Consider the following 22,045-nt stretch of genomic DNA (forward strand, 5'->3'; position numbering starts at 1 on the left):
TAAGGAAGTTGATTTGGTGCAGCTGGTGGGCAGCGTGCCAGCGCGGGTCGTCTCGAAAGTCCGATGAAGTCACAGCTGGTCCATGCAAATAATTCAGGTGGTGGCCGGGCGGTTTGAGCAAAAAACGGACCACAGTCAGGCTACCGCGTTTTAAAAAGGAGCATAACTCATGTACAGTTTATTGTCGAGTAGGAAAATGTGGTAAATGTCGCAGGCCTGGTAAGTGAGGCAATTTCTAAGATGTCCGAGCTCCGGAACGCGCCTGAGAACTACGTTTGTTTCTGTCCCTACTTTGGCGCGCTGACGTTAGGCTATCGAAGTCACTTTACTGGTTTACCGCCAACCGTGATTGTTCATTGAGTGAACTTAGCTTTTTGAGCAAAAGGTAGGTTCGGAAGCAAGCAAACCGCTCTAAGGTGAATTTGGAAGTTGTGATATGAATTTGGTTGCGCATGCTGCAAAAAGGCGCACATGCAAGATAAATTCAGGCTTGACCGAGATACTTCCGCGGGTACCTATATAGACCGGTGAAAAGCCCTATAACTGACCCAGTTCAAACCTGGCCAATATGTAGATGATCAACTCCAAGTCGGCAGCGTATCAAGGGTGAACAAAGGCTGCTAAACTACAGATCCAGGCCGGACGAACTAAAAAGACATACATTTGGAAGGCACTTTGGTATGCTCATGTTAAAACCTGCTACGCCTCATATGTGTTTTCTCGGTAAATGTGTCCACGCGAGGTACTTTGCATGATATTCACTTCTTCAATATCACCCTCTACACCTTTTGACTTTACGTTACTGACATATCCTGGCATATGCTTTCCCGCCGGCCTGGTCAGGACCTGATGATGGAAAGTTAGGCACAACAGGAAATTCGCTTAAAGAAGGAGCATTGGAAATATGACAGCAACTCCACGTTCAGAACGATAAGATATAAAAATATTTGTCAGAGGACCAGACTTATCTGATGATGAAATTGGCCAGCATCTGTCCAGCAACTCGACATAAGCTTATCCATGCTATCATTCCCAACACGGGTTTTCTTGTACATATCTCTGTTTCTACGACTCAAAAACAGCTGCGAGATGTTGCAGTCTATTTTCTGTCCCGATTCAAGTGTTGAACTTTGAAAGGGCTACCAGCATGTAAAGACTGGCATCCTGGCAACCTTTGCAAGGCACGACACTTGCATGTGGAGACTTGCATGCTGGTAGACTGCGACTGGCCTGCTGTGGCAATGGAAGATGAGCTTTTTCGTATCAACATCATAGGACAAGGATCTAATTCTGTACCAAAAATAAAACACAGGAGCACCGGAATAAACCGAAACGAGTCCCATCCTTCATCGTTAGATCAATCCGGTGATACTGCAAGTAATAGTATGGAAACGATGCAAAAGTAGTATGCCACGTTACAAACAGGGAGCACCCGCGCTGCACCGCTGCATTACTGACTCCTATCCACTAGCCGTGTGCGGACAGTATCAGGTCTCGTGCCACCCCCCACCCGGCCGGGGCCGTCTCTCGACTGACTAACTCGTACGGTGACTAGGCGCCGGTCGACGCCGGGCGAGGCTTTATCAGCTCCGCGTCGCCGGTCGTGGGATATCACCGTGGTGGCGCTGCGTCCGGTTGAACGCCAGTGTTTTGCAGCTGCGGCGGAAGCGCCGCTAATCAGGTGCGGCTGTGTTGTTTGTGGTATGTTTCATAGGCCATGACGTGTTCTTGCAGTTTCGAAAGTGTCCGTTGAATTTCATATTTCCTTTCGTTGAATATGCTGTGTGCTTCCGGTGTGGCGGTTTCCAGTTACAATGGCTGAGCCCTCTTATCAGCCTCATTACTCGTATCTTTCCAGTTACACTCTTATCAGACCCAATAATCAGAGAAATTCAAACCAGAAAACGACACTTGCTCCCATGCATTTGAGTGGTCTGCATAAAGACGTTGTCGGGCTTTGCTGCCAGCGACATTCGTGCAATCCACGGCCGAGCCGGAGACGTCTCGGCCGTGGATTGATTGAAACGTCAAATTTTAGATGGACAGTGACGAGACTGGAGTTCTTCTTTTTAGGATTTCAGGGTTCGCGTTGAAGTAAATTTAAAAGGGTTCTACCGCTCTGCCTTTTAAATTTAACGTGTAGAAAGGGATGCGTATTGAAACGTCCAGAGTTCATGAAGTCCAGTAGTCAAAAAGTCCAGAATCGCAGCATCCAGCGTTCACAAGGTCCAGAAAACGTCCAAAACCCCTGGACAGAGGAGAATCATAAAGTCCAGTGTTCATAAAGTTCAGTGTTTATAGAGTCCAGCGTTCATAAACTCCAGGTGCGTGAGATCCACGGGTTGGGATACTGTCCCACTTCCTCGTAATCCTTCAACTAATGGTTTGGATTTTGCCCGATAAAGGGCCACCGGAGCCGATGTCGCCCGCCTCAGCCGACGAGTGACGTCATGCGGTGCAGTGCTGCCCAGTTAAACCGCTGTGCATGGATATGGGCAGCGTTTTGTTTGAGCGTACCAACTTTGCCGCGTCAGCACGCCCTTGGCAGCAGGCGCATTAAGGAATTCAAAGCTCTGATACCTGGCTCGTGGCATCGGAAATAGCTGGTTACTCGGCAGTCGCTGCACGGTAATCGTGGAAAGCCGGGTACCTGCTGTTTCCACCCCAGGCCTGGAGTTTATCGAGACGGGTGCAGTTCACGCCGCAGAGGGGCGATGGTGGCATGGTGGTTGGCGGTTAGGGTGCTCCATGAGCAGAGAAAAGCAGAGAGCAGAGGAATGAGCAGATGAGCAGAGAAAAGTCCAGAGATGAACACTACTCATCTTTGGACTTCTCTATCCTGGAATGGAGTCCTGGCCCCACACTACCGCATCCCACGTACCTAACGCTTGACAAATGCGTAATAGGGGCGTTCCGCCTCGAAATAGCCATAGTAGCCGGTGAGACGTAAAGCTTCAATCGGTATCACAGCCCCTACGAGAAACAAACCACCGGCCGCCAAATTTGCAAACAATGCTTCCGCTCAATCACTGTATATACGTGGGAGTACTAATTTGCAATCGATTGGACGCGGAGCTCGGCCACACAGGCCTGCCATGAGGCTGCCCAGCTCGACGGTCTGGCGGCAGCCACGCCCGCGGCGGGCCGGCGGACGAGGCAGCCCGGCCGCCAAAAAAAGAACACATTCACATGTGCGCTGTCCCTCGTCCAAGAACCAAACAGCGCCATACGCGCGCGAGGCCTGTTCGTGCGGCAGCCCGTCCACGGTAGAAACGCTGCCAGCTCAGTTGGGTACACCGCCATCTTCGCGTCAGGGCCCGAGGCCCCTGACTCGGTTTCATTCGGTTCGCCGCGGTTCACATCCCGGAGGACCGGACATCCGGACGTGTCGGATATCTCAGGATTTCGTTCGTGCTGGACCTGAGCTGGACGGAGCTGCCCCCCCCCCCCCCTCCCTCCTCCTCCTCCTTGACGGGCGCCTTAATGGAAGAGCCCCATGCCAGTCAGGGCCCAGCACCCCTCTGCCCGTTTTCTCTAGGGCCCAAATGCGTCGAACTGGGATCCTTGTGCTATTCATTAAACCCGCTACTCTTGGGACCTTTTTGAAACGGTTAGTGGCCCCGCGTTGATCCAGGGTCAACCATCTCGGTCAGAGGGTCTTCGGCGTCAGAGAGCGGACCAATGTATAAATGTAAAATGTGTAGTAATAGTAATCGAATGACAATCTGAAAGGGGACGGAAAGGTCCTTCAGCCCCAATTGAGAAATGCATGGGGTTTCAAGTCTTGGCTGAAAACTCTTGGGGTCTGGCTGTTGAAGGGGGGGGGGGGGGGGGTAGGTGGACGGTGGGAGAAGGTTGAGGGGTCCAGGAACCTCTTGGGAAGAGCTCTTTTCAGGACCGTGAAGTCCAAAAAAAGACCATACTGAATGGGAAGAGCAAAAACATTGCCAAATAAAAATTCTGACAGCACCGTAGCAGCGTCTGGCAGTCCAATAAGCTCTCTCTGGTAAACTCATGGACCCCATCTCGCCGCTCAGTCGGGACATGCGGTTAAGTCATTCATCAGATTTTGCGCCAGGTAGTGGTCCACAATCAGCCAAGACAAAGGGCCATTGGAAGGTTAAGTCGATCGCATTTGTTATCGAAAATTAGCTTTAGTGCGTGTCCCGTTCACTAACGACAGTCTCATGGCAGGGCAATGTGAATGCACCTTCAAAAATACTTATGCCTCAAAAACACTGCCACACCAAATGCTCACATGCATCATACATGTGTTTGCGATTGACGGTGACAAGTTATTTAGATGACTCTTTCGGTGAAAATGACAGCATGTGGAGCGATTTTCTGTTTCTTGTAAAGATTGTCTGGCCTCCGGAATATCTGGCCGAATTATGACCGGAGTGACATAACGGGAGAGCTTTGGCACCCACAGATCGGAGTGCAAAAGTATGCATTCATGTAATGTTGCGCTCAGGAAATATGTGGCTGATAGTACTATCCCTTCTGCATGTGCGTTGTACGTACGTTTAAGTACATATGCTCGATGTATGTCTTAGCCATCGCCCTAATTCGCCGTTCTGCATAATTCGGTCTGATAGGGGGAGAGGGGGTTGATGCGACCCTCCCCCGGCGTTTCCAAGCTTATGAAGATAGAGTTTGGCGAGAACAGCAGTATATTGTCCTGAACACAATCCCACGATCGGCACCAGTTTTTACGTTGTTGACAGGTCAAAAGTCGAATTTTACAGAAAACCGCACTTTGTAGCTTTATTTTATGTTGACGAGAACAAACCTTGCGGTGACACGAACCTTAAATTGGCGTGTGTCTTGTCGCCGACTTTGGCGATTGAAAGAACAATTGAAGGTGCTCCAAAACTTCCCTTTCAAGGGGTACCGAAATAAAAGGGCACCACGATTGCCCTGCCTTACATTGTTGAAATATTGGTTTGGATCCTACGGTGAAAAGGCAGCAAGAACCTTGACTGCGGGGCATCATAACATTTATTTCTATAAGCCTTCAATTAAAATTGCAACCCCACAATCGGCCCAAACATTCATTTTAAGTCGATGCAAGATTCCAGGGGCAGTTAAGCTTTATTTTGGTGGGAACCGAATTAAGCACGACCCCCTCCTCCCTCTTAGGCCCGGAGGGTCCCATGGGTTCCGAAGGTCCTTATTTGGTCCCTTGGGGCCGAATATCAAGGGCCTGATGAAATGGTCCGAAGAGCAGGCCAGAGGTTGTATGGAGGGATCACGGCCCGAAGGCCGGACGCTAAAATGTAAGAGTACCTTTATCACCCATCGGAGACCCGTGCGACTGTGTCTGTTTGAAGGAACTGACTGAGAACAGCCATATTGAACAGTCCGTTCCGTGCTATTCTGGGGCCTTCCCCGAGCAAGAGACAAGGCCAAGATCTCTAAATGCCAATTAGAGGGCATCCCGCATTTATCGGAACACCTGAAACAATGAAGGGCCCACATTGCTGGTCAGTGACCACAGTTCCTAGCAGGAAACCATGTGTCCGCAATGAGCCCCAGGTCGGCCAGGAGTACATTTGCTGAATAGGGACGATAATGGGCCCTTGTACGTCAAAGGGCCTATTGTGCTGGCCTGGTCTGGACCCTACTAACAATAAAAGGCTTCATGAGCAATAACAAAAGGGGGGTTCTCATGTACGGTGAGACAGTGGAGAGGCCTGTGCCAGCCAGGACACCGGAACCGGGCAAGGGATCCTCTGCGCCATTTCAACCAAAGACCGATAAGACGAATTAGTGTCTCAATACCAATGACCGGACTTCCTGTGCCAGTAAAGAGTCTGTTTGCACCAGCGAAGGCCCTTGCGCTGATCCGTTGCTGGACGTCTCAGTTAGATGGCCAGCCGCATCGAGGAGGGGACCGGTTGTGATGCATCTTTCTAAAGGGTCTCCGCTCGGTCCTGGGGGCTATTACTAGACTAAAAGCCGCTGGGAACCCCAGATGGGACGTAATGCCCTTCAGCTGCTGACCAGAACGTTTTACCAATGCAATTCAGCTGACTGACCAGTCGATTCTCTGAACGGGCTCAGCGTTGCAGCATTACGAGCAAGTGGGATTCAATCCGTACCGACAAACAATATAAAAATTGCGCTAGTGAAACATCCGGCAACGGGACACCATTTGCACGCACATCCATTGACTTCAAAAAGCGTAGGAAAGTACCGATATCGATACGTGGTTATTTCCACCCGCCTTTTGACCGCTGCCAGGTGCTGCTGCAAGGTTCCGTATGCTGCAACGGTGCATCTACAACATTTTTGTTCCGACGTCTCACAGAGCATCTCACGGAGGGGGCACCGAGGAATCACGTACAGCCCGGCCATAATACTCCTCTCGCGCGCCGAGCGCTTACACAAAACGCTGCAACTTCATCATCTATATAAAACAATGAAACTCAACGTTCTGGATGCATTTCTCATTCATGACCGGAAACGACTTCTAAGTAAAAAAGGAATCAAACTACTGAATTATCTCTTTTGAGCAGTATCACAAATAGCTCACTTAGACAGGCAACAATACACTGATGAATGGCGCGAGTATTGGGTGATTGGCATGCAGTGTTGTAATTTGCTGTGTTGATTGTGTTATTCACAGTGTGTGGTGTTAATGATGTCTTCTGCACGGGTAAAGAATTGTTGTTTGTTGTGGGTTTGCATGCTCGTGTTTTATAGTCTAGTTTAAAGGGTTTAGGGTGCCAAAATGAAATGAAGAGCCAGATATATAGAAGTCAGTCAGCAATGATATACCGTGCCAGTTCTTTGAACCCTCGTGTCTGTTTTCATAAAAGTATATATATATATATATATATATATATATATATATATATATATATATATGTGTGTGTGTGTGTATGTGTCTGTGTGTTTGCATGTATGTGTGTATATGTATGTATGTATGTATGTGTATGTATGTGTGTATGTATGTATGTATGTATGTATGTATGTATGTATGTATGTATGTATGTATGTATGTATGTATGTATGTATGTATGTATGTATGTATGTATGTATGTATGTATGTATGTATGTATGTATGTATGTATGTATGTATGTATGTATGTATCATTATTAAATACTTTTTGCGATTCGGGCAAAAACACCGGCCAGAACTAACACAACACTATATCGGAGTGATCAGACGCAGTAAACTATACGGTAACTAAATCTCCACACATGTACACTGCGAAAGCGCTAAAAAACTGAAGAAGGCCTCTTACTTTGTGAGCTCTCTAGGGTTTAGGTTTCTATCCACCAAAAACCCTCGTATTCCTGGCATTGAGTTTTAATATTTTTATGTATGCTGTTTGCATACGGGGCCTAGCTTAATGCGCACAGCCCTAGAAAACTAGGCGTGCTTCGTACGCAAATACATGGAGCTTGTTCATTCTCGTCGGAACATGGCGAATCCTGCCATTTTAAGCCTGGGTATTTCGAAGAAAACATGGCTACATGCACTTAGATTGGCTGCTAAATACCTTCAAAATCAAGCTTATATATGGTTGGTGGGGTAGCTGATGAGATCAGCTTATAGTAGAAGACTAATGCAGAGTTTTTGCATTGTCTGTTACGAGGGAGTACAGAATATCTTATCCTTAAAAATCTATTAAAACGTAACGTACAAGTAAAATAATCGCAACAAATTAAATAAACAACGTAACTAAGGTGCACGACACCGGCGGCGTGTACAATTATGTTCAACAATGACGAGAACGAATTCATCGACGCAATCGAAATAGCCACAAATTCAGCCATCGGCCGGTAAGAAGCAAAACCCCAATAAAAGTGATTAAGCTTTAGGTCCCGTCAACGGCGTAGGTTCTCCTATAATAGGGAAAAACCCGAGATTAATAATGACTGCACCTCAGCGATCGAAACTACCGCGGCAGGCCAATAAAAAGGCTCCAGTTAACAGTGAAGGGTCTTCATAACAAACGAGAAGAATCTTCACCAATATGGTGGAAGCCCTGGACGATCGGGAGCACCCCGGCAGGTTAACATATAGGACCCGGCCGGAGTACAGGTTCCCTGAACAAAGGGCAATAACTGAAGATCAGTGTACATGAATTAACACCCCTGTGTATCAAGAGTGCCCAGGCAGGTTAACAGAGAGTGCTCCGACAAGTGAATGGTCCTCAGCAAATAAGCTTAAAAAGGTAAAGTCCCTCGGAGCGTCACCTTATATGGGGCCCCAGCAACAGCACGAGGGTACTCCAAGCAAGTGGAAAGAACCCGATATAAAAAGCCCAATACCAATATCAAGAACCCCTCAGCAACCGAGTGTACCCCGGCATTTGGGGTCTCGGCAGCAGTCCCGCTGCGCCCGCTTGCCCAGCAGGCGCAGCGGTCCCCGCCGAGCCCGCGCCGCTGCCATGCCTCCGGCCACGCCGCCGCCCAGCGCGTCTGCGCCCAGTCCGCCGGTGTGCCCCGGGGCCGCGGCCGCGCGCTGGCCGGACGCGGCCACCAGATGTCTAGGTTATTTATCAACCATGCTTGGCTGTACGCATCACGTGATCATCAGTGGAATGCCAGGTTGACTGTGCCATCTGTTGACAAAAGAGGGAAATAGCGTCAGGACTCAAAAATGTTCTTGTAGTGTAATCTAGCGCCAGGAATCCAAACTAGTCCGGTTGCCATGGATACCGGACGGTTTGCACACTGGACTTTGCGACTCTTGACTTTACGTCCCTGGACCTTATGAACGTCCCCAATGGGTGCGGAATTGGACGTTTTCTGGACTTTATGAACACTGGATGCTGTGATCCTGGATGATATGAACACTGGACGCTGCGATCCTGGTCTTTATGATGGATCCTCCCCCCCCCCCTAGAAATTCATGCCATACCTTTTTAATTAACGCTACGTTTTGGTATAATTCATCGCTCATTGGAGTCGGATACGAACTGGACTTGTTTTATGCCAGCGTCGTACTCGATTACAAAATTTTCACGTTTGTATTGTTAGACAGAGCTGAAAAGCACAAGAAACTGCGTACACCGGGGCAAGACCAATGTAATGCTGCCAGGTCTATTGAAATAGCTGTCATGTACTTTTTTGTTGTTTTACGTTGCCAGTACTCCATAATTTTGTTCTATGAAACCAAACTCACTACACACCACACTCACATACGTAACACACTACACACCAAACTCACATACGTAAAATGATGTGAACAGGTATGTAAGCTGTAAAGAAACAAGAACAATTCTCCAGCAAGTTCTGCAAATCTGCAATTATCTGTTATAGATATAATGACAGATAATGGATCACATTCATGTTTACCCCGCTTACATGCCTTTCATACTGGGTATGAAATTTTAGGTGTGTCTAATAAGGTACCCGGTCAATTAACCTAAACGTATTTAGCCCTGTGCCTCTCGCCAAAAGCAATTAGTCGAATGCCATTTTGTCGATATGTCGTTTTGCCGCAGTGTCATTAAGCGAAATGCATAAAGTCAAAATGGTGTCTGCTTACATGCCTTTTTGTGGGCGTCAAACTGACGAAGTGTGACAATTCAAAACTCACATTTCTTGAATGCTAGACCGTCCCTTCATTTCGCCCTACGGTTTTTTGGTCTCGGAAAGCTTTTTTGGTCGCGGGCCGAAACGTTGTGCTGATCCACGTGCAGTTTGGACAATAATACGGCCGGAACTTGTAGACGCTTGTTCTGGACTGCAGTAGCTGGTGAGGAAGTTTTGCAGTCACCTAGAGTTGCCCATGGTGATAAATGGCATGTGGTAGAATGCTGCATTTCCAAAAAGCATCTGTGCTGATGATAGCGGGGGTTGTGTTTGGTGAGTTCTGGTTGCACCTAGACAGAATTTTCAAGACCTTGACAACGCTGTGAAATTTCTGCCTTCGTCCTCCCTCGTTCTGCCTCGGTCCGTGGCAAAAATCACAACAATGGCTTCGTCACCGGATTTTTCTTTCTTCCAAATATTGGAATACCTTGTTTGCATTATCTTAAGCGTTTGGAATGGGATTTTGCCTCAGTGCTTTTTGACTTGGAAGAAAATTTGACCGCGGGCCAAAATATTTTACCAAGTCACGAGCAAGTAGATGTTCGGACCAAATACGACTGGAGTTTTGAGAAACCACTTCGAACTACAATTGGTCCTGTGGAAGCTTTGCAACAGTTTAGAGGACCTTTGGTAACGAGGACATTTGTGGGGGAATGGTGTTTTTCCGAAAATAATCCGTGTTCATAACAGCGATGGTCGCAGATTGCGCCTTGTTACTGCGACTAGCCTGAATACACTGCGATTACTTCTCTCGGTTTTCTTCTCCAATGTCATGGCCATAATCGATGTAATAAGCTCATTCGTCGTGAAATGGGGCATTTCCGGAAAACAAAACAATGTTCATTCCGGTGATGTTCGCAAATTACAGCTACTTACTGCTAGTCTGATCACACCCCGCAAACGCTTCTCTCGGTTTTCTTCTCCGATGTCATGACCTAAGTATGGCGAGAAGAATGTCTTAGGATCTTCATCTATGTTCTGTCATACAGCAGCATTTGGTAAAAGGCGTACCACATTCTGGCTCAAACAATTGTCCAAGATCTCGGTCTCTGAATTTCTGCCCGAGAATCAGGGTCGAAGTCAGAAATTGCAACAGCGGCTTCGGTCCTGGAAAATTGCTCTACTGCAAACTTAGATATCAAAATGTAATCGTTAGTGCATGAAAATATGGCAAGAAATGACTTACGAAACATGAAATTATTCTTCTATAGCATTCTGAAAATCATTATATTCTTCTCCCGGTTTCTCTTGAGGTGGTGCTAGCGGTGACATGCGATCCCTGGTCGGCTGATGCTTAAGCGCGGGGGATCGGCCGGTCACACAGACGGCCTGCGGCGAGGGACGGTTCGCGACCTCTGACATCAAGCGTCACATGGTCGGCCGGGTGGAGCCGCCGCCGGCGGCCGGCCAATCGCGGGACGACCTGGCCCGATGCCGCCGGGGCGGAATGGACTCGTCCAGGCGCGGGGGTGGTACCGGGCGTCGCAGCCCCCTGCGACTGCTGCCACAGACGCCGGCACTTCCCGTACAGATGCTGGACGTGGTCGTGCCGCTGCTTTTGGTGCAGCGAGATGTGGCACGTTCAAGAGGCCTGCCAATCGAGATGCTCCGGCCGAGTCGACCGGCTTGACGAGGCGGACGACGCAGCGGAGACGCTGGTGGTGCAACAGCGCATGGACCATGTTCGGCGCGGTACGGTGCGAGGGCAGCGACCAGCCGTGACCAATTTGTTCGATGCTGCACCCACTGCACCTACCGTGCTCTACAATGCCGTCCGTTTCTGGTTCGGTGCAGTGCAACTTCGAGTTGAGGAGCTGTCGCGGACCGGGGACGGAAGCCGTTACAATCTGCGACCGCGTCCCCTTCCCGGACCTGATCGGTTTGCTGCCACTCATTGGTTGTAAAAGGTTGTGATATTTGCCGCCATTGCTGATGTGTTTTGTTTGGTGCTTGCTTTGGATTTGTTGCGTTTATTAGCATCAGGTATACAGCTGACATTGTGGTGGAGGTGCAGTGGTATGAGGACCGCTCTCGTGACGTGGCGCCTTGCCATTGGCCGGTGTAGGAGGTGCGGTCCGTGACCGATCAGCTGATGCCCTCGAATACAGTCTGCACCCAGAGAACGTCAAGGACCGTCTGTTTGTCTGTCTCTGTTGTCATTTGTTCGTCGGCCCGTGAGCACATAGAACCGAGGTCAGTAAGAGCTGACCTGTTTGCAGCATACAAGCACGAGTGTTGGCAGTGCATATGCACGCTGACGCCTCGGTACGGGGATTGAGATGATGACGATGATGATGATCATGAAGTTGACGAGCGCCTTACGCTGGTGGGGCTTCCTACTTAAAGCCCGTAGGGTACCAGTAGTTGCACACTTGGGTAAAGCAGGTTGAGCAGTAGTCAGGCCGTTAAAAAATATTGACTTTGTTGAGGGAGCGACGATGAGTCCCCATTCTCCCCATCTTGGGGTCCCATTTGAAGGAGGACGCTAATTCACGTGAGCAGCGCCAGTGCGCTGGCACTAATGTGATGCCTGTTTAAGCTGTGATCCAGTTCGTGTACTGGAATGCACAAAATGTAGGATCGCACATTGACGACGATGGGGGGTTGATGGGTAGCGAACTTATTCAGCGATGCTTGGCGGTACCTGAGCAGTTGTCGCAGCAATGAGTATGCGAAGAGCTACGAATTATCGATCAAGCTGTGCGGCATCGAAGCATTGCAACAGTAATGAGACAGTGAGAAATAAAATAACGGAAGCAGAAACAATGTGGCTGTCTTAAGGTTCCCGCTGCATAAGAAGTGATAGCCAACCGAGAACCGAGCAAAGGCTGGTGTTTGAAATTCACACAGGTTCATTCGTACGCATGATTTTAGCCTCATGAACTGCTAAAGGCAATCACCAATTACTCCGTGCACAGAAATAGGGGTGCACGCACATGGAAGCTCCCGGGGGCAGGCGTCCTCAGGTATCAAATATATGCCATGCATTAGCATGTGCGTGTTTAAATATTGATTATGCTCTGTTTATCGTAAGAAAGAACGGAATCAAAGCTGGTCAACCAATTCGTCACGAGCATCACGCTGATTTTGTTTTCAAACTCAACAAAATTGGTCGGAAGGCCTGCAGGACAGTACTGCGGATATCTCGAAGCAATAGCAGTTTTGGATGTTTGCATTGCTTGCAGCAAATTGATGTTCATATGGTTGGTCGAAATATATATATATATATATATATATATATATATATATATATATATATATATATATATATATATATTTGGCACTGGGGTTATTTTCGTTGGCAATCATTATTACGTTCTAAATTCATTGACTGCCTTTGAAGCAAGTTATGCTATACTTTTATTCGGTAATTGCTACAATCTGGTGCTGTTTCATGAATAACATGGGAAAATCCCAAACACAGAAAATTAATTCGCTCAGTTTTATTGAAGGTATTCAACAAAACGCTAAACATTCAGCTGCAGATATATGTACAATACATCCAGCTCAAACACCCCACACGTAACTAAATGCGACATCCATGTAAACGCTACGAAGTCAGTTGAAAAGGACTAAACGGAGACACTTCTCATGATCGATGTGTCATACTGTTCTCATTCATCGTTGTCGCTGCCGGAGTCGGTGCCGGAGTCGCTGCTATCATCGGTTGTTACGAAAACCGGTGGGAGATCTTTTGGCAGCCCGTCATTCGTCCAGTACTGCTGCTCTAGTCTTTTGACGTGCTCACAGCACTTACACCAGTCCTCTGGAGAGACAGCTGCGACACCTGCCTCCACCAGCCGTTCCACCTCCTCCATCCGCCCCGTCAAGTTCCCCCATCTTATCACGCGCTTCATCTGTGCCCACACTAACTCTATCGGGTTCAAGTCGCAGTGATACGGCGGCAGGCGAACGATCCGATGACCATGATCTCTAACAAGGTTGTCCAGAAAATATTCCTCCCTCCGGTTCTGGGACTTGACTAGCTCCAGCAGCTCCACCTTCCGCATGTCTTCGTCGATGGTCACACCTGCCTGCTGCAACCACTCCTGGATTTCCGCTTTACGCCAACTAGAAGTTGGCACTTTTTGGCACAAACGGGAATGATATGAGGCATTATCTATGATGATCACAGAGTGTTCTGGCACGTTCGGAAGGAGGCACTCGGTGAACCACTTCTCGTAGCAGTCGGCGTTTATCGACGTATGGTAGTCGGCGTTCTTGCCATCGGTCCTGAGGTGGAGAAGTGCGCCCGGTATAAATCCTTCTGAAGAGCCGGCATGGACTATGATACAACGTTTTCTTTTTCCAATGGCGTTATTCCGTCCGTTGCTTTGACTACCGTCCACCCACGCAAGTCCTCCATATCCTATTGATTGTGCCATGTCTCGTCGGTAAAAATGATTTTGCTATCGGGAACTTCTCTGCGCAGCCTCCTCATCTCCCGCAAGAACTGGCATCTCGTTGCCGCAATATGAGGTTTCTCGATCAGGATCTTGCGCTTGTCGATCCTTCGGTGCTTAAATCCGTTCGCGAGTAGGTGTTTTCTTGCGGTAGATCTAGACATGGTGACGCCGAGCTGTTCGTGAAGAGCATCCGTGATGGTGTCCTGAGTAACATGTTTTCCGTCGATGTACATTTGGTGTACCATTCTCCTCATCGCGCAAACATCGAACGGATCTAGATCCACCCTTGGTCTTGCTGCAGCTGGTCGGGATCGGCTTGGCGACTTCAGTCTGGCATCATTCTGGGCTTCACGTTGTATGCGGTAGACTGTAGTCTTCCCAACGCCCGTTACAGCTGCTGTTCGTAATAATGGACTCTCCCGGACGGCGTCGTCGTCTCGCGCCTTCAACTTCATGTCCCGGTTTTCGACAAAATGTTGATACACATTATAAACAATTTCCCTACTTTGTGCCCCAACAATCCTTCCAGACGCTAGACTAGATTTTTCATTCATTGGTAAGTAGATACTAAAACATATAAAATATAAAAAGACAATGAAATATACAAGTAAAGTAATATAAAAACTTCTCACTGCGTAAAATATTACCGCAACACCAAAGTGATGCCGGTCATGATGCCGGTAATTTTTGGGCTACAGCACACTCGAATAATGACCCACGCGCAAAAGACCGTGCAAAATCGTTGGCAGCACTTTAATTCAGCTCTTTCTTTCGATAAACAGAGCATACACGATCTCAGGTGGACAAGAGCGACTAAGACCGAGCATATGCGATATTATCCTAGGACACACAAGAAATTTGTTGCGCGCCAAACCCGGTTTTCAGTGAATATTTTTGAGTTATCTCTCTCCCCTTTGTTGTGTATTTCCCCGCACTTAGATGTGTGTTTAAAAAAAACAGCACGAGCGCTCCGATGGCTGGATGATTCTTGTCAACAGACTGAAAACAGGAGCGAATGGTGATTCAGCCCAAACTGCAGAATCTATGTCATCTAAAGAAAGTCCACTGCATGGGACGCGTACAAGTAAGTCGTAGATTTCGAGCCATTGCAAACATCAGGTTGGCGTGACTGGGTTGGTTTATGCCACCGATGCGTAGATATACAACGGAACTTTACGGCTATTGTTTGGATGCATGTGTGTGTCCAAAAAGTCTAGCTCCAACTCCATGTCCAACTCCGTGACAGAATATCCCCACGTGTCCATTTCTGTCGTAAATGGCACACGTTTAATAATTATCAATAAAGAAAGGCGGATACTATGGGTGATGTTTTTTAACAGTCTGTGATGCGCTGCGCTGTGAAAAAGGTTGTTTGACAGGGCAACATATGATAATCAGAGCGTGCAAAGCCAGGCGGTGAAAGCGAGGCAGGGGGCACACGGGATGCTGTCCCTATGTCTCCCTTCGCCCCCGGAAAAAACGCAGTTGCAAGTGCTATGTGAGCGCCGTAAGAGTGGTGAGCTACATGCCAGACTAACAAAATCAACATTAACGTAATGACGCGGCATGGAAAGAGCCTGGGAAAAAGCGGATTTGTTTCCAAAACTCCGCAGAGGGTTCGACGTGAACGGAAGCAATTTGACCCAAAGCCAACAGATCTCAGGGTAAAATGACAGATCCCACTTGTCATCGGACGCCACTTGCACGGCGACACATTCGTCGTGTTCGGAACTATACTTGTTGCGCTGGCCTGCTAGCTAGATTCACCGCATTTTTACGCAGTCTGTCTTATTTTGGCTGCTGTCGCAGCTATTCACATCACTAAACCAATCCGAATGGACTCCAGCACAACAGCACCGTCGCAGGTGTGACGGGTACGTATTTCATATTTTTGCCGAAATTTCGGCACACGGCTACGCCAACCAAACTCCAGCTGGGAGCAGTTTTAGCCTGTATGACGTATCAAAAGTGGTTCCACGCTCAATTTCGTTCCCTAAGTTTCTTATTCCAGAACAGTTACCATACCTTAGACTGCTTGCGCAGTACAAAATGTATGCAATCTTCGGCGACTCCGTGGTGGGTTTCCCAACAGTCTCTGCCTGCACAGGTTTAAAGACCTGGCGGGCATGAGCTGCCAGCACAAGAAGGTTTTCACTGGTGGGAGAGGATTTCACGGTTTACTAGGAGGGCGGGGAGGGGGAGTTCGCGGTCACTGGTGCCCCCTCCCCTGGCCAGGGCCACCAGAGGGTGACCAAAACCGCTTTCAGTAAAGAGGAAGGATCGTCGGTTCTCCAATATAAGATATCCACTGCATTCTCCAAAACCTAGATGCACAACACCCATGCACATAGCACACAGAAACAAAGAACTGTCTTGGAAATAATGATACAACCATGCAGAGATTCCGGAGGACCCTCGCAGAAACGTAATAGGTGTTTATGTTGAAAACTAGGGCATAGCGTGCGCACATCCGCATAATGGATCCAAAGACGAGACAAGTGTCTGGAACACATCATCAATTGCCTGGTCCGAAACTGCATTGGCTAGATAACACATTTACATATATATATATATATATATATATATATATATATATATATATATATATATATAGCACGACGTTGCTAGCTTAATGCAGTTTTTGAAAAATAACAAGGATGCTATCCATGTTTTACAGGTGACCTATTCTTCAAACTCATTGGCGCGTGAAATGGGAATTAACGCCCAAACAACAGCAATTCGAGAAGCAAATTAATGTGCTAACCTGCATAGAACACTGGTGTCACGGTAAGATAGAAATTGAAACTACAAACAGCCGGAAGTCCGGCGCAGACACGTCGGCTCAGAACAACAGCAGGAATGAGTCAGTCCAGTGCATGTAAAGTAGTCTCAGCACCACGAGGCGCCAACTTCAATGTCAACCGCACGTGGAGGGCACAGTTCGCCGCCAGTTTCCGCATCTTCGGCTGTCTGACCGTGGCCCCTCACCTTTGCGGTTTGGGCTGGCGTCGCTGGCAGAGTCCTCGAGCTCCGTGGCGGCGATCAGCTTCGAGGCGTCGTACCGTCCGCCGTTGACGCTTCTGACGGAGCTGGTCCGCGACAGGGAGCGCCAGCTCTGCCGGACACAGGTCATGCTAGTCAGAGCTGCTGAGCGAGGAGAGCCCGGCGCTCGCTGCGCCAGCTCTGCCGGACGCAGGTCACGCTGGTCAGACCCGCCGCACGGGAAAACCCGGAGCTCGCTGCGCCAGCTCTGCCAGACGCAGGTCACGCTGGTCAGACCCGCCGCACGGGAAAACCCGGCGCTCGCTGCGCCAGCACTGCTGGATACGCAGGCAACAGGAGCGAAATTGGTCAGAGCTGCCGCGCGGGGAGAACCCGGCGCTCGCTGCGCCAGTGCTGCGGGACACGCGGGCGGCAGGAGCGATATCGGTAAGAGCGGCGTGCAGATCGGAGATACCGACGCAGCCACCGATGCCGATTTGTATTGTTTTGGATGGGCCGCTGTCCCCCGACCCCTCTCGTCCATTGTGACCCACTTTGAACCAATGCCTTGGCCGGATCCCGGATCTGAACCCTAACATTTTGGAGCCTAAACGGATACTGAACATTGAATGAAGACTAAAAACGGATTTGAGTTTAAAGGAAGCATGCCACATTTTGTGCGTTTTATGTATTGTTAGATCAAACGCGTCCGATTTGATGAGTAATGCCAGTTTCCTCGAAATCCTTCCGATTAGCTTATAATTTCTGTTTGAAGTAGCGACCCCTACGGGTTGAATGTAACTGAATTCCTTACTCTCCACTATGAAAGTAATGCATTTCATTTGACTCGCTTTCCGACGAGTGTGCTCTGTAATGTTTGGAACACACTAATTTGTAAAAATGCTTGAGAACTAATAACCACGACACCTGCATACCACAAGAGGTCCCATTTTCAAGCCCACGGGTCCGCAATGTGCAGGTACAGTTAAAGCTGTTTTATTGAAGGCGCACCCACGTGGTGGTAGTTCTGTGCCTAGTCATGCGACAAAAAAAAAAACGCGCGCACATTGCACACAGATGCACATATACATGCAGGTGAATCAGTTTCAGTCAACGGATCAGCGATTCAAAACATTTAAGAATGCCCGACGCGAGGCGGCGCGGACGGCCGCGGCAGGCAGCCGGTTCCACGCGGCGGAGGCGCGGCACGGAGAGTGCCGCTGGGTGGCGGTCAGTCGGACATCAGCCGACGACATCAGGGGTGGCAGAGTCAAGGAATTGGGTGTCATCGGTGTGGGACAGTGTGCCGCCGCGGGATAGGAAGCTGGATACGTCATTGCTGAAGATCGGCAACAGGGTTGGGCCGACAAGGGGTTCCTGAGCCACCCCGTTGGGTAGGGATGGGGTAATCACGCCACCACTAGCCATCGGCTTCCGACCGCTCAGGTAGTCCCGGTACCATACCGACGACACCCCGTGCCATTCCAGCTTGCGCAGGAGAACGCCGTGATCAACACTATCAAAAGCCCTGCTAAGGTCAATCGCCTTTATCGACGCGACACGGCCGTCGTCGACAGCCCTTGCCAGCCACCCGAGAGCGTCGATCAGGGGGTCCTCCGTCGAGTGACGTGGATGTTAAACATATTGCGATGACGTCAGTGCATGAGTGTCAAGAAGGTGAGAGGTGAACTGCGGCCAAACGATCTTCTCGGTAATTTTCGACAGTACAGGGAGAATAACAATGAGCCGAAAGTTGTTCCGGTCCGATCGATCGCCCGGCTTGAATATCAGGGTGACGCGCGCAATCTTCCAGACGGACGCAAAGGTGCGTGATGAGATAGAAAAGTTGATCAGATGTAGAAGATGGGCGCCGATTACATAGAAACACTAGTGGTACACCGTCAACGCCAACAGCCCTCAACGCGCTCATCTTCCTGATGGCTGCAGAGGGCTCCGGTGGAGTGGCTGGATGCAGGGAGAACGCCGAGACGCACACATGGCACGGCCGCGGTCCAGCTGGTGGCGCACCCGTACTGCCACGCACCGCCGCTGCCTCCGCAGCGATGCGGGAGCTAACGGCAGCGAAGTGAGCATTGAATGCGTCCGCCCGGGTGCCCATGTCGTAATCGGGTGTGTCGCGCCCTCTCGCTGGCTGCAGTCCAAACTGCTTAAGGCGGTTCCGAAAGTCTCGCCGCCATTTCAGCAGATCGCTGCACAGGTAGGAGCGTCGCGCGGGAGTTATCAATCCCTTCACTCTATCATGGTACCGCTGGTACGCGCGGCGCGCATCTGTGGTACGGCAGCGCTCCCAGGTCTCGCGGACGCATTCGCGCTCCTCCATAGCTGGGGAGACTTCGGTAACTCCGCGGAGCCATGGATAGCTGGGCCGGCGTGACGTCACGGTCATCGTCGAACAGCTCAAAAAGCTCAAAAGTGGTTCCTCTAACCCGTAGCAGCTGACAACGGCCTTCAGCAGATTCTGCTCTGGTCATGTCGACGGTGGTCGTCATGACGGTGTCGCGACAACTGCAGTTTTGCGGACTCGGGGTGCACTCTGGGGCTGCCAAGAAAGGGGCTCCTGTCACCTCGGTAACTGTCAAACGAGCCTCTGTCATGAACGTCGATGGTGTTCTACAAAGGAATGTCAGTGAACAAGCGAACTAAATCAAATACCGATGCACAACATAACTATGAAGAATATATATATATATATATATATATATATATATATATGTGTGTGTGTGTGTGTATGTGTGTGTGTGTGTGCGTGCGTGCGTGCGTGCGTGCGTGCGTGCGTGCATGCGTGCATGCGTGCGTGCGTGTGTGCGTGCGTGCGTGCGTGCGTGCGTGCGTGCGTGCGTGCGTGCGTGCGTGCGTGCGTGTGTTTGTATCTCCAATCATTTTGAGAAATCGACATCCATGTCCACAAATATCGCCAACAGAACATCGCTCCTACAAGCTCTGACCGCTGTTCGATCCGGCCGATCAACCGCTGTCATTTCTCTTCCACCTCGTCTGCGCTCGTTCTCTCTTCACGTTCGCTCCGCGCGCTCTGCCCTGAGCGTGAACGATAGTAGGCGTCAGCCCAATCTCTGGTCATGGAGATCGCCATGACGATATTCTTCGCGGAATCTCAATGGGCATGGAGGGAAAGGTACTCTAATCGAGCACAGCACGCAAGACGCCCTCCATCCATCTCGCGCGATTTCTGCACGCGACACGCGGGTTTCCTTCGCGGTGTGCGACGCTCGGCGCTGCTCCTAATGACCCCACCCATGTCACGACCAGCGCACAACAAGTTAATGAGAACGAACGAGGTGGTGAGCCGGGCGTGTGGGGAGAGGAAGCTGGTCGGTCGGTCGGGGAGCGGTGCAAGCCGTCGGTCGCGCGCCGCTCGGTCCGTGATCAGCTCAGCAGAGCCTGAGATGAAATGGTGGCGGTGCAATTCGCGAGCTTGATGAGTTCTTGGGCAAAGAAGTGCCGCACATGCCTAAGCTTGGCGGCTTTTCAAGTCCCCGTGGAATAAACCTTTCTCGGGAAAAATCAAGCCATCCTAGTCTACTTTTCTAGACGGCTTACTTGTCCTTATGACTAAATGCGGAACTCCTCCAGCACAACAAAGCCGCCCAAAGCCACCTTGAGCAAACCAAGTGGCGGCCTCTCTGTGACTGAAGACTGGCCAGACGTCAGGAGGTCACCGGACCTGTCTGGCCCTGTCCGGACCTGTCCGGACCTGTCGAGGCGTGTTCGAGTGACGGCCGGTCCTCGGCCGCCCGGAGCGCTAGTGACGGCCCCCCGGCAGGCTGACACGCCGGCCCCGCCGTGCCGCCGTGAGGCGAACGTGGCGCTGGCTGCGCGCCAGTGACGCCCCCTCAGGCGGCCGGCCGGGCCGGCGGCGGCCTGGCTCGGTCCCGGCGCCGACGACTGGGCCGCTCTCGTCTGCAGCGAGGCTCTGCGCTGTCCGCGGCGTCTGTGGCGAGGCGCTGCGCTGTCCGCGGCGTCTGTGGCGAGGCGCTGCGCTGTCCGCGGCGTCTGTGGCGAGGCGCTACGCTGTCCGCGGCGTCTGTGGCGAGGCGCTGCGCTGTCAGCGGCGCCTGTGGCGTGGCTCTGCGCTGTCCGCGGCGTCTGTGGCGAGGCGCTGCGCTGTCCGCGGCGTCTGTGGCGAGGCTCTGCGCACCAGCTGTTCCTCGGACGAGGCTGGCCTCGGGAAGGATGCGCCCATTGATGTACGCCATTGTAGCAGAATCACTGATCAAATCAAATGTGCTATCTTGTTACTGACTCGTGAAAAATTCGCTGTGATTGAATAAACGATCTTGAACATGGCAACTGTTTCATCCTAGTGCATTAGACTTGCCATTTTGAGTGCATCAAGAACGTCACCTGCCATGACAGTGATAATGTTCTATATGGGCAGCCCGCTACAAAACGCCGCGGTTATTGTAGGTAGAATAAGAAGATGAGATCGGTGTTACCAAATTTCAAATGTCAATTCCAATCGTTGAAGGATGTCCAACATGGCCTGAGGTGTGTGGTCCCGTGTGTTGGCACTGGCACCATTGACCAAGTTTGACCTGGGATAGCAACCACGCACGTAACATACAGCCGGACATTGCCAAGGGATAGGGGAGAACGGCAGACGAACCTGAGTCATTGACCCAATTAACACGTAAACTCACTCACGTAACATGCAGCCGGACATTGCCAAGCGATAGGGGATAACGCAAACGAACCTGAGTCATTGACTCAATTAGCACGTAAGCTCACTCACGTAACATGCAGCCGGACATTGCTAAGAGATAGAGGAGAACGTAAGCGAACCTAAGTCACTGACTCAATTTTGCTATTTGAACTTAACCACGGCTACAAGATTTCGCCATCACGGCCCAGCCAGCCCGTGCTAGATCGTTACCAGCGCCACGGGAGTTGAGTCCAAGGTGGCTGGCGCCGAGTTTCGCCGGCGCCGGGAACTGCTGTGTTGAACTTTCTGCCGGTGTTGGGACTGGCCGCATAAGATGGACAACAGTACATATTGTTGGTGGCATATGTCTGGCACCAAACTCCCAGAGATATGCGTAACTAGGTACATTAAGCGAGAGTTG

The 22,045-nt window shown here is 50.2% G+C and overlaps 1 protein-coding gene across 1 annotated transcript in view; it reads right to left on the reverse strand.

The window, feature by feature from the left end:
- Nucleotides 1-21,733, reverse strand: part of LOC119090219 (dipeptidase 1) — a 41,781-nt gene extending 20,048 nt beyond the window's left edge. The window contains exons 1-3 of the mRNA XM_037213005.1: nucleotides 21,715-21,733; nucleotides 16,950-17,144; nucleotides 1,541-1,656 (exon numbers count right to left, since the gene is read on the reverse strand). Coding sequence (XP_037068900.1) covers nucleotides 1,541-1,656; nucleotides 16,950-17,144; nucleotides 21,715-21,733 — 330 coding nt within the window. The remainder of the gene's footprint in view (nucleotides 1-1,540; nucleotides 1,657-16,949; nucleotides 17,145-21,714) is intronic.
- Nucleotides 21,734-22,045: the final 312 nt, after the last annotated feature.

Source organism: Pollicipes pollicipes, unplaced genomic scaffold (genome assembly GCF_011947565.3).
Source record: "Pollicipes pollicipes isolate AB1234 unplaced genomic scaffold, Ppol_2.1 Scaffold_3087;HRSCAF=3621_pilon_pilon_pilon, whole genome shotgun sequence".
NCBI classification, from domain to species: Eukaryota; Metazoa; Arthropoda; class Thecostraca; order Pollicipedomorpha; family Pollicipedidae; genus Pollicipes; species Pollicipes pollicipes.